Source organism: Acomys russatus, chromosome 30 (assembly GCF_903995435.1).
Source record: "Acomys russatus chromosome 30, mAcoRus1.1, whole genome shotgun sequence".
NCBI lineage: Eukaryota > Metazoa > Chordata > Mammalia > Rodentia > Muridae > Acomys > Acomys russatus.
This window is the reverse complement of record NC_067166.1, coordinates 14,682,379-14,695,395: the sequence shown is the minus strand read 5'-3', so window position 1 is coordinate 14,695,395 and position 13,017 is coordinate 14,682,379. Positions and strand designations below refer to the sequence as shown.

Below are 13,017 nucleotides of genomic sequence, written 5' to 3'. Positions count from 1 at the left end.
TTAATAGAAATTGGACTTGGAGCTAGTAGCTGCCATGCTGAACAAAACAGCTCTGTGGGTCTGTTCTGCAAGCTCACTCCTTCCCTCTCTATAAGATGGTAATGCCTAGTTTCTGGGTGTCATGATCCCATGAGTTGGTATATACAAAACATTTAACATAATGCCTGGCATAGAAGGAGAACAATGGTAACTAATACGGCTCTAATTCTGTTAGGCATTTTGTGTATTATTGAGGGGACTACAAAGAGGAGAAAGACAATTCCTATTCTTAAGCTGTTTACTCACCTTTCATATTTTAATGATCACAGGATGCTATCAAAGATGATGTTGCATGTGTGGGCCTTGTCAGAAACCGCCAACCCCCAGGTGCTAAGATGTAATGTTTTTCCCTCTTTTTTGTCCTGGGGAATCAAACCCAGGGCCTCATATATGCTAAGCAAGTGCACTGACATTGAGCCCTTTAAAAAGCATCTATACTATTGGAAAATATATAGAGAACCAGGGAAGAAAGACAAAAGGCACCTCTTAAACTTAGGGGGAAAAATCAGACAACCCAGTAAGTCATAATACTTTGCCACCCTAAGTATGATTGAGGTGTGACAGCAACATTGAGTGTGCTTTGTAAGATATGTTAGAACGTTTTCCACTGTTTTATGACTTTTTCCTCCTTATGTGTAAGAGGTGCCCTTTGTCTTTCTGTGTATATTTTTTTAAGTATAGATTCTCACCCCCACCACACCTTATGATAGTGGAAACTGAATTTAGTTAGTGGTAGTGTACAAGTAGGCCAGCACTTGTAGCTGAGCTGTCCCTGCTGCTCTTACCGTGCATTCTGAGATCAGTAAGTTGCCAGACTGACCTTGAACAAACTCTTTAGCAGGCTGGCCCTAAGTCAGTGATCTAACAGCATTACCTCCTGAGTAGCTGCAGTACTGAGCCTATGTCACTAGTCTTGTATTCTCCAAAGGAGCCCAGACTCCTGCCCATAAGTGGTCTTCTGTATTCTCAGTGCCACGCCCAGCTCGGAAATCTGATTTTCATTTTTACTCTGTTTTGTTTTGTGTTTTGAGACAGTATTTCTCTGTGGTCCTGGCTGTCCTGAAATTCATTCTGCAGACCAGGCTGGGCCTGAACTCAGAGACCCATCTCCTTCTGCCTCCCGAGGGCTGGGATCAAAGGTGTACACCACCACTGCCCAGCTCTCTCCTTCCTAAAGCAGTTGCTTTTGGGACTTACTTTGTCTCCACCCGTTAATAGTATTGTTGTTTTCACCACAGATGCAAAGTTTACAGGGCGGTACAGAAGCTATTGCTCAGTTGGACCAGCTAGAATCTGATTACTATGATCTGCAACTTCAGCTGTATGAAGTCCAGTTTGAAATCTTGAAGTGTGAAGAGCTACTGTTGACTGCACAGCTGGAGAGCATCAAGAGACTCATATCAGGTATGGTGTGCATTAACCACAGAAGCCTAAGAAGACAGGATGTGGAGAAGTGCGCATGGACCCCAACTGTGTCTCCTAAGACCCAAAAAAAAAAAAAAAAGTCTAGATATTAATGTTTTGAAGGAGTTCTTGAACTCATGGTTTTGTAAACTCAGCAATTATGGCTGCATGTTGGTTTTTAATATTTTTGTAGTGTACCTACTTTGCTAAAGGATGTTTTATCTAGAATCAGAATTTCTGCAGTTTTGCATGGGTGGAATGTGGGAGTGTGAAGTCTGTATTTATTGAACACTTACTGTGTACCATGTCACAATTTATTTCCTCACCTTTTAATCACTGCTTAGTAAAGAAGCTCATTCTTAACCACACTTTCTGTGACAGAAAAGAGAGACGAAGTGGTCTACTATGATACTTATGAAAGTATGGAGGCCATGCTGGAGAAGGAAGAGATGGCGGCCTCTGTGCACGCACAGAGGGAGGAGCTACAGAAACTGCAGCAGAAGGCACGCCAGCTGGAAGCAAGAAGGGGGCGTGTCTCAGCCAAGAAAGCCTACCTCAGAAATAAAAAGGTATCAAAATCTTGTTTTCAATCATTACTTCATCCTTTACCATGTCTAATAATTCCAATTGTAATAGTGATTTGTCGTTCTCACTTCTATTAAAAGTAATAGCCATTACCTATTCTCAGCTCCTTAGATTAACCATTTATCTTACATGCCTTTGAATGGCTGCACTCAGGTGTTCTGAGGGTGAGTTGCTAAAAGGGCATGGCTACAGGATCCTCTGCAGTGCATTGAAAGGAGAGGTTCTGAGTATCCGTAGTGAGGCTGGGATATTAAGAGAGTGAAGTGGGGCACAGATCTTAAGTGGCCAGTTCTGACCCTCCAGAGATGTAGAAAGAGTAGGTTTTAGTGGTCTGTGGTGGAGGAGAGAGGAGCTAGTCCTCATTAGCTCTTGGCCTTCTCATGGAATGAGTTAGGTCAACTCTGCTGTGCTCTTTCTAAGTCTTACTTTAATTAAAACACTTTTTATATTTTCTAGGAAATTTGTATTGCAAAACACAACGAGAAGTCCCAACAGCGCTTTCAGAGTGCAGATGAATATAGAAGCCATCGTGCAGTGCAACTAGTAAGTTGGGACTCTTGGAGACTTGCAACAGAGTCTTACTGTGTCTGACAAGGGGTAAATATCTGAGCATGAGGCTTGTGTTACGAGATGTTGGCAGCTGTGAATATTTATGTTTGAGTGGGTGACTGAGAGGTCAATTTAGGCAGAAATGATGACCAATGAGAGTTCTTGTGTGCCACTTTTACCACAAGGGTCTACATATGTTACAGTGAGCAGCAGTTGAGTGTTGGCACCTTAGCTGTCCAAAGTCTGTTGTTGACGTTGACGCTCTCTCCTGGTGAGGGGAGGTCAGATGTAGGATGGCAGAGATCTGCGACTGCAGAATCAGATTAGTTTCGCTGCCCTATGTAGGTTTGAAATAGACACGTATAGTGTATTCAGGTTGACTTATTTCACTTAATAATGCAGATTTAAGGTTTTGATTGTTGGACAGCAGGATAAGATTATATTGTTTTAAGAAACTGCCAAACTGTTCTTCAAAGTAAGTGTGCACTTATCCCAGCAATAATGAGAGTTGCTTATTGTCACATCCTCTCTAGCTTTTTGCTGTTGCAGGGTAATAGCTATTCTAATAGCTGCAGTAGTCTCTTTTAGTTTTGGTATATTCTTTATTAGCAAAGTGCTTTTTCAGATTCCTTGCTTAAGTTTTTGTTTGTTTGTTTATCTATTTGGGGTGTTTTTTAAACATTTATTTGCATTTTATGTACATTGGTGTTTTGCCTGCATGTATGTGTGTTTGAGGGTGTCCAATCCCCTGGAACAGGAGTTACAAACAGTTGTGAGCTGCCATGTGGGTGCTGGGAATTGAACCTAGGTCCTCTGCAGGAACAGCCAGTGCTCTTAACTGCTGAGCCACCTCTCCAGCCCTTGGGTGGTTTTCTTATGACAGGATTTCATCTAGAACATTACCTTAAAGTTGCTGTGTAGCTGAGCCTCCTGCCTCCACCTCTGGTTACAGGCATGTGCAACCACTCTCCCTAAAAAGAGTCCTTTATTTAGCAGATGTGTTTTGCAAATACTTCTATAGCTTATGGGCTATCCTCTCGTTATCTATAAACAGTGTCCTTGGCAGGGATTTTACTCTGAGCAAAATCCAACCTCCTAGTTGTTGCTTTCATACCATGGTGCATCTCTGAATTTAAAACTGTAAAGGTTTACATTTTACATTTTTGGCAAGACTCAGGTCAGTGTGTACATTCATTTTTGGCAAGACTCAGGTCAGTGTGTACATTCAATTTTGGCATGCTCATGTCCACTTGCTTAGCACCATTTGTTTAACAAACTGCTTGTGTTCCACTGTATTGGTTTTGCCCTTTAGTCAAAGGTCAAGGAATTTTGTCTCTCTGGAGACTGTTTTATTAGCTCAGGTCTCTTCCTTGCAATATGTCTAAACTTTAGAATACAGCAAGATAATTTGCAAATTTAGATTGGGACTGTATTGAACCTCTAGATAAAAATGAGAAGTAAGAGCCGGGCGTGGTGGCGCACGCCTTTAATCCCAGCACTCGGGAGGCAGAGGCAGGCGGATCGCTGTGAGTTCGAGGCCAGCCTGGTCTACAAAGCGAGTCCAGGACAGCCAAGGCTACATAGAGAAACCCTGTCTCGAAAAACCAAAAAATAAAAAATAAAAAATAAAAATTGAGAAGTAATCTATTTTTACTGAGTTTTACCGTATACAAACAAGGACTATATTATCAGATATTTATAGTTTTCATTTAAATCATATAATGTAGTCAGATTTTTGTGGGGGTTAGTAGTATTTTGTATTTAATTTTTTTTGTTGGTGTTTTGGTTTTTCTTTTTGTTTTGCTTTTTGAGACAGGGTTTCTCTGTGTAACAGTCTTGGCTTCTAAACTCACTTTGTAGACCAGGCTGGCTTTGAACTCACAGAGATCCACCTGCCTCTGCCTCCCCGAATGCTGAGATCACAAGCACCACCACGCCGGCATTCATATTTAATTTCCAGTTCTAGCAGGTGCACCAGGGTCGTTGTGTATAGCATCTGTGCTATCATGGCGCATGCCGCTGTTATTTTATGTTGATTTTTCTTTCTTTCTATATAGCTTTACTTCTTGCCAATGTGCATAACTTTGTTTCTTTTTCTTGTCTTACTGCATTAACCAGGGCTTCTATTATGATATAAGAAAGGCTGGATGAGGGGACACACTAGTTAGGTTGTCTTCCAACACTATACGGTGACCAAATGACCTTGAAAATGAGCCTGCTATTGTCTAGTTTTTCTAATAATGGCTTTCTGTTTGTTTTGTGCCTGTCACTCTGGGTACAGGCTATTTTAGGTTCTCCCTGAGATGTTTTTGAATCAATAGATGTAAATAAATATCATTATTAAATTATATTATCCAAATATCCTACCATCATCTTTTTATTTTTCGTTTGTTTTGTTATGTTTTCCGAGACAAGGTTTCTCTGTATAGCTTGGCTGTCCTGGATTCATTTGGTAGACCAGGCTGGCCTTCGAACTCATAGTGATCAACCCACCTCACTTTTTATATTTTATTTTTTTAAAGGTAGACTAGAGTTCATAACGGTCCCATCCAGGCTTCTTGAGTCTTATCATTACAAATGTGCATTACCAAGCCTTAGCCGTGCGCGTGTGTGTGCGTGCGTGTGTGCATGCGTGCGTGCATACATACGTACATATGCGCATGCACTTCTCAAAACACAACCAAAAAATTATTGATGTGGTTGCTGAGTTGAGTTAGCTGAATGTGAAAGCCAGAAAAGTATTTCTAAGTTTGTTTCAGCCCAAATCCCTTAGACAAAGCAGTGTTTAGCTTAGAGAAATGTCATGGTATTTTTTTTTAAAGATTTATTCATTTATTATGTATACAGTGTTCTGCCTGCACATGCACCCACAGGCCAGAAGAGGGCACCCGATCTCATTATAGATGGTTGTGAGCCACCACGTGGTTGCTGGGAATTGAACACAGGACCTTTTGGAACAGCAGTCAGTGCTCTTAACCTCTGAGCCATCTCCCCAGCCCTAGACGAATTGATCTTTTGTTTTGTTCTGTTCTGTTTTGTTTTGCGAGGCAGGGTTTCTCTGTGTATCCCTGGCTGTCCTGGACTCTCTTTGTAGACCAGGCTGGCTTCAAACTCACAGCGATCCACCTGCCTCTGTGTCCCGAGTGCTGGGATTAAAGGCGTGCGCCACCACGCCCGCCGAGAAATGTCATCTTACTTCATCGGACTGATGTGAACTTATAGGCAGTATAGTGTTTTACATCATAAGTGTCCAATGAATCCTTTCTTTTGGGTTTGTAGACGAGGCTGACCTCGAACTTAAAGAGATCTGCTTGCCTCTACCTTCCAAGTGCTGGGATTAAAAAGTAGGCACTACTACTATGCCTGACAAAAACTTTTGGGTTTTTGTTTGTTTGTTTTTCTGCCTGCTTCTACCTCGCCTAGTGCTGGAATTAAAGCTGTGCACCACTATGCCCAACTGAATGAGTCATTTTTTTGACTCATTTGTTTGACATATTGGGGGAAAATCTTCTCTTTCTTTTTACCAGAAGAGAGAAAAATTACATGATGAAGAGGAAAGAAAAAGTGCCTGGGTTAGCCAAGAGAGACAGAGGACATTGGATAGACTTCGAACATTTAAGCAGGTAATAGAAATGTAGTCTCTTGATTAATTTTTTCCCCATTGCTCGTTAATGTTTCTGTTTAGAACATATTCCCAAACACAGCAGTTTGATTGGCTCTTTCCTTTGGCCAAGTTGGACATTAATATTCTTTTGACATTGTGGCGCACATCTGTAATCCCAGCACTTGGGAGGCAGTGGCAGGCGGATCATTGTGAGTTCAGCCTGGTCTGTGAGGCCAGCCTGGTCTACAAAGTGAATACAGGAGAGCCAAGATAACACAGAGAAAACAACCCTGTTCTGGAAAAACTAAAAACAACAACACAACCCCTCATGCACAGCCTCAGGAATGTAAAGAATAGAATGTCAAGAAAGCCTAGGTTCTTTCGAATTAATAAAAAAGAAAATCAGTACTACAAAAACACTTCATTTCACTCTTCCCTTGTCATAAAATTTTTATCAGGCCTTTTAAAAAAAAAGGATAAACATTTGAAAATAAACAGCAGTAGTTTCTTACCTTTCTGCTAAGTAATGTATGTATTTGATACTGTTTGTCTTGATTTTTTTCTTTCAATGTTTCTTCCTTTGTGTGGCACCTGCACCACCACAGTACTGTGTCAAGGTCGAGGGACTGCGGATTTAACACACAATAAAACAGCGGTCCTTCGTGCTAAGAGCGAGGCAGCTTCTATTCAGCGTCCAAATAGCCTTTTTATAGGCAGCAAAGCAGGACTGCCACTCGCAGGTCAAATCCCTCAAGAGGTGATTGCGCACAGGAGGGAAAGTCCCAAGGAAGGGAGGGGTGTGTTCTCAGAGCGGTATCCATGACTAGCTAACCATCATAAGTACAGACCTGCTAAAAACAGGACATGCAACAGCAAGACAGGCAGGCAGCCCAGTTGGGCCTGGTTCCCACACCTTTGAAGACTTGAAGTCACATGGCTAGTTTTCTTATGAGATGTGGTCTTGCTATACAGTCTTGGCTAGACTAAAATGTATATAGAGCAGGATGGCCTCAAACTCAGCCATCCACCTACCTCTCTGTCTCTTGAATGCTAGGATTGAACACAACACCCTGCACATGGTGTCTTTAAGCATTTTTGCTTAATTAGGTAAAGACAGAACAAGACTTAGCATTTTCCATAATTAGATAATAAGGGAATTGGTGATAATTATTTAAAAGTTATTGAAAGTTTAGGCATGGGTATTTTAGTTTTCCTGGTTGTTTGTTGAATTTTTTTTCCCTGTCCCTTGGGAAAATCAGAAAATACCCAAAATAATAACAAAGTATTTGTTCGCAAATTAGTTTCCCATAATATGCTCACTCAATAACATTGATATTTTAGAGGTACCCTGGGCAAGTCATCCTTAAGTCAACCAGATTACGAGTGGCTCATGCGAGAAGAAAAAGCACAGCAAGCCCTGTGTCCTGTGAGGAGCAGTGTGGCTCTCTCTCAGCCGTGCTGCAGGGGGAGGAGACATCAGAGGCGGGAGAAGGAAGACACCAGCTTGGATCTTCACAGACAGCAGAATCCCGGAGCCTTGTCCAACTTGAAGACACCTCTTCAGTACAACTTGAAGCCACTTCATTACCTCCCAGTGCTGTTACCTCTGAACTGCCTCCTCCATCTGCGTCACTTCCACTTTTGACCAGTAATGACCTCAAACCATGTTCTGCTACCATGGATCCTCTCCTACCCCCTCTTCCTCCTACCCCTCCCCCTCCCCCTCCTCCACCTCCACCTCCGCCCCCACCTCTGCCTGTTGCAAAGGACACCGATGCCACCAGCACTGCAGAGACACTGGAGAAAGATCTGCTTAGAAAGGAGGGCAATGAGAAGAGGATCCCAAAGTCAGCCAGTGCCCCATCAGCACACCTCTTTGATAGCAGCCAGCTAGTCAGTGCCCGAAAGAAGCTCAGAAAGACTGCTGATGGTTTGCAGAGGAGGAGAGGTGAGTGAGCAGGGCCGTCGGACTGTGGGTAAAGTGAAGCACAGGAAGGAGCTTTGCATTGAGTTCTGTGTTGGACATATGAAAGCAACAGGCATTCAAGGTTACAGGGGAGCGCAAGTGTTTACAAATGTGACCTCTAGAGCTGTGAGGCACATCTTTAAAATATCCTCTGAAGTGACATTTGACCATTTTTGTTGGGTAGCACTTACATGTTAGGAAATGAAATCTGATATCTAATCTGAATGGTAAACTTTCCTGACTAAAGAGAGTCTGGTTTAGTGGTAGAGTCGAATGCTATTGATGGTGGTGATGATGACAATGACAATGGATGGTAGAACTCCAGTGCTATCGATGGTGGTGATGATGATGATGACAGTGGATGGTAGAGCTCTAATGCTATTGAGGGTGGTGATGATGATGATGATGATGACGACGACAATGGATGGTAGAACTCCAGTGCTATTGATGGCTCCAGTGCTATTGATGGTGGTGATGATGACAATGATGACAATGGATGGTAGCGCCCCAGTGCTATTGATGGTGGTGATGATGACAATGGATGGTAGCGCCCCAGTGCTATTGATGGTGATGATGATGATGACAATGGCTCCAGTGCTATTGATGGTGGTGATGATGACAATGGATGGTAAAGCTCCAGGTGCTATTGATGGTGATGACGACGACAATGATGACTGTGACATATATAAGAAAGGCTGTGAAGCTACTGGCAAGATCAGCTATTGAGCTCAGCTTAATATTGAAGCCCCGAGTGTTCTTCATATAAAAAGACAGTATAGGAAGTTATATGTGCAATTTATATTATGCCCAGTTTGCATCAACAAAGCTATTTCTAAAAATAACACATTTTCCTGGCCTTTGAAGGACTTTTGAGTTTGCATGGGGGCAAAAAGTACAGAGCAACTTACATATTACATTTTAATCTGAGACTATTCTGTAAAATCTTTCATACCACAATCTGAAATAGGTTCTTAGATCACAGTGACAATGAACCAACATGAAATTGTGTGTGTGTGTGTGTGTGTGTGTATATATATATATGTGTGTGTGTGTGTGTTGCATATACACTTAGTTGCTCTCTGCCTTACATTTTGAGACAGTCTCTCACTGAACCCGTAGCTTACCATTTCAGCTTGACTAACTAGCCAGTGAGCCCACCCCAGCCCCATCAAGCTCCTCCAAGTGTGGGGATTTATAGGTATCTGAACTTACGTCCTCATTTTGAGAACAGCCCGTCTTCCAGCTCCAACATTAATAAGAAAAAGATGTAGCTAGCACTGTCTCCCTTTGGATTGGCGGTGGGTACGGTATGGGTCCTCTGGCAGGCTTACCCGTCATCAGAACTGTCTCCCAGGTTGCATTTGGGTCACAAAGATTGATTTTAAGTGCAATAATCCTAACTGATTGTTTTAATTTCTTTCCAAAGTGAGTTCACCCATGGATGAGGTGTTAGCATCCTTGAAGCGTGGTAGTTTTCATCTGAGAAAAGTTGAACAGCGGACTCTGCCTCCTTTTCGTGATGAAGATGACAGTAATAATATCTTGGCGCAGATAAGGAAAGGGGTAAAATTGAAGAAGGTTCAGAAAGAAGTTTTGAGAGAATCCTTCACACTCCTGCCTGATACAGACCCTTTGACACGGAGCATCCATGAAGCTCTGAGAAGAATAAAAGAAGCATCCCCGGAGTCAGAGGATGAGGAGGAGGCTTTACCTTGCACAGACTGGGAGACCTAGCAGGTAACCGGCCCGGTGTATTTAGGATCCTGAGCTGGCTATACAGCTCCAGGGTCTCTTATTGATTGAGACTGTGGCCTGTTCATTATATGGTGCAGTTATAGCACGGATAATATGCTAATTCCAGGCTTCAACTGAAAAACATCTTATTTCCACCTGGATACTTGATTTGCTCAGTGCCTATTTTTAAAATGACTGTCTTTTTATACAATAGTCCCTCATGTGACTTAACAGTTGGATACGTTTCTAGGGGCACAGTCTCTATTGGTTGGTTTGTATAGTCTAGGACAGTCAAGACTACATAGAGAAGCCCTGTCTCAACAACAACAACAAAAACAAAAAAACCTAACAAACCAACCAAGAAACAAATATATATAGATATCAGTATTTTTAACTAATGTGCTGATACTCAGAGATTCAAGTTGTCTTCCAAGGATCTTTTCCACAATACATACTCATAGACATTTACAGTCCTGTGTCTCCTGCCTGTGGCTTTTCTTGCTCTTTTCATCTGTATCTCCCCCAGTCACTGCTGAGGCACAGTGTTAACGGGCCGCTGGCCCTTGCACACTTAGTTCTTTTGCTGCAGGTCAACATTTCTCACCAGGTCTTGCCTGACATGAAAGACAAGGCCACAGCATTTTGTGACTCATGTCTGGGTGCTGAGTGTCAGAACACTTTTTTTTTTTTTTAAAGATTTATTTATTTATTATGTATACAGTGCTCTGCCCGCATGCACACCTTCAGGCCAGAAGACAGTATCACATCACATTACATTATAGATGGCTGTGAGCCACCATGCGGTTGCTGGGGACCGAACCTGGGACCTTTGGAAGAGCAGGCGGCGCTCTTACCCACTGAGCCATCTCTCCAGCCCTGTCAGAACACTTTGTGAGGGAGTCTGAGGGCCTGGTCTTTCTTTTCAGCAGATCTACACACCCTCAGAATTGCTTTTAAAAGATGAACGTATGCTCTTCATCCTACTTTGAGGCTTCCCAGAGACAGGCATGGATAACATGACCACAGGTAGCTCTCTACACACGAAGGAGAATTATAGACTTGTTTCCTGTAGAATATTTCTCAAACAATGGGAAGGGAATGAAGCGAAGCACAGATGTCTTTGTAAGGAAACCGCTGGTCATCCTATTACAAATATGTAAGGGAATGTGTAAAATTTATGTTAATTTTATATGATACAGGGCCAAAACAGTACCTTTCAGTATGCAGTTAACATAAAGCTGTGAAATAATTTGTTTACCCCTGTGTACTCAGCCTTTTTAGGTACTAAGGCCTCAAAACCCATGTTTATTTTCAGATGCAGCCTTCATGTTGTATTTCCTACTAGCACATCTCAGCAAAATAATATCCTATCAAAACAAAAATATACTTATTAGAAAATATTTTGAGCTTCTTGATCTAAAAACAAGTTATTTTCTTAGTCACACCAGCCGTGCTTCAGGTATTCAGTACCTGTGTGTAGCTTCATTAATAGAAAATGCAAACCTGCAACTCAGAAACATGGTGCTTGTTCATGTCTATTTAAAAATGGTTTTTATCCTTCTCCTATAGGGTCTCTATTGAAGTTTAAAGACAACCATTTATTCTGTTGACAGTTTGTGAAACACCACACCCTTTGACATAAGTATTACCCTAAGAGGAATAGAAATGAAAATGAATCTAACACTCAATAGTGAGCAAAGTTTGTATTAAATGACTTTTATTCTTACCACTTTGAAGAATACAGACATTACAGAACAAGAGAGATGGCTCAGCAGTTAAGAGCACTGACTACTCATTTAGAGTTATTTTGTACAATTCCCAGTACCCACATAGCAGCTCAGCCCCAGGATCTGACATGACACCCTCTTCCAGCCTCCACAGGCGCTGCCTGCAGTGCACATATGTACTTGGCAAACACTCATGCATATAAAATATAATTTAAAAAAAGGAAATACAGCTGGGCATGGTGGCGGTACATGCCTTTAATCCCAGCAGGGGTAGGCGGATTGCTGTGAGTTCAAGGCCAGCCTGATCTACAAAAGTAAGTCCAGGATAGCCAGTATTGTTACATAGAGAAACCCTATCTTGGAAAAAAAGGGGAAAAAAAAAAAATCCTATGCCCTTACTGTAAAGGTGACTATTAAAGAGCTAAAAGTTATTTCTATTTAATCCCAGTACTTGGGAGGCAGAGGCAGGTGGATCTCTGAGTTGGAGGCCAGCCTGATCTACAAAGCCTTCCAGGACAGCTAAGGCTACAGAGAGAAACCGTCTCGAAAAAACAAAGTTATTTCTAAGGGCATGAGGGAACAAACTATATGCCCCATGTTTAAGAGGCATTTTGTTCTAACACTGTATTACTTTGTTTGCAAACAGGTGACTTAACAGAAAGAAGAAAAATAGCCATGGATGAAGACTGGCTCTGATTCTTTTGGGGAAAAGTTTAAGCTCTTGGTCCCATGATTGGATTCCATTAGATTCCAAGTGTTGGCAAAGTGGTGTGAAAACAGGAAGCACAGCTGGGAGGTTATTACTGTGCAGTCACTCATTGGTAGTAGTGACATCAGTTTTATATGTGCAATGTTCCTCACTGCAGTGAGAAAATGCCTCCTGGAGGTGGCTGTTTCTCACACACCTTCTCTTCCCTTCCGTCCATTCATAGTCTCATAGTGGTCAGCCACTCTAGGGGTCACTATGAATGCAAAGAACACTGGGTCTGCAGAGTGTGAGCTGCTTTGAGAATCATCTTTCAGTGAACTGAGAAGATATTTGCTGAAGCACACCTGCTTCCACATCAGCTTATAGAAATAGAGTGACATGCTAAAGAAGATTTATCATGGTAGTTATGGACAGGAATTAAAAGAAAACATGGAATACACATAAAACTCCCACATTACTCATCTCCAGAGGAGATGTTCAGGACCTGAGAAGCCAGCGGAGACACACCTACTAATGTGTGCACCGAAACATGACACATTGCACAAGGCATATTTTAAGAGGCCACAGTCTTACATTTTGTGAGAGTTTGAAGTTAAAATTTCCATGCTTTTAAAACAGCATTTCATAATTCTGAACTTAGAATAGTTTGAATTTTATGTGCATCCTGTTTATGAGAAGCAATGCTTTGTAATTTGATAAT

The 13,017-nt window shown here is 41.9% G+C and overlaps 1 protein-coding gene across 1 annotated transcript in view; it reads left to right on the top strand.

Moving 5' to 3' along the window:
* Jmy (junction mediating and regulatory protein, p53 cofactor) overlaps nucleotides 1-12,474 on the top strand; it is a 56,340-nt gene extending 43,866 nt beyond the window's left edge. The window contains exons 5-11 of the mRNA XM_051172627.1: nucleotides 1,278-1,443; nucleotides 1,825-2,012; nucleotides 2,485-2,571; nucleotides 6,105-6,200; nucleotides 7,523-8,129; nucleotides 9,574-9,884; nucleotides 12,255-12,474. Coding sequence (XP_051028584.1) covers nucleotides 1,278-1,443; nucleotides 1,825-2,012; nucleotides 2,485-2,571; nucleotides 6,105-6,200; nucleotides 7,523-8,129; nucleotides 9,574-9,881 — 1,452 coding nt within the window. The 3' untranslated portion in view covers nucleotides 9,882-9,884; nucleotides 12,255-12,474. The remainder of the gene's footprint in view (nucleotides 1-1,277; nucleotides 1,444-1,824; nucleotides 2,013-2,484; nucleotides 2,572-6,104; nucleotides 6,201-7,522; nucleotides 8,130-9,573; nucleotides 9,885-12,254) is intronic.
* Nucleotides 12,475-13,017: the final 543 nt, after the last annotated feature.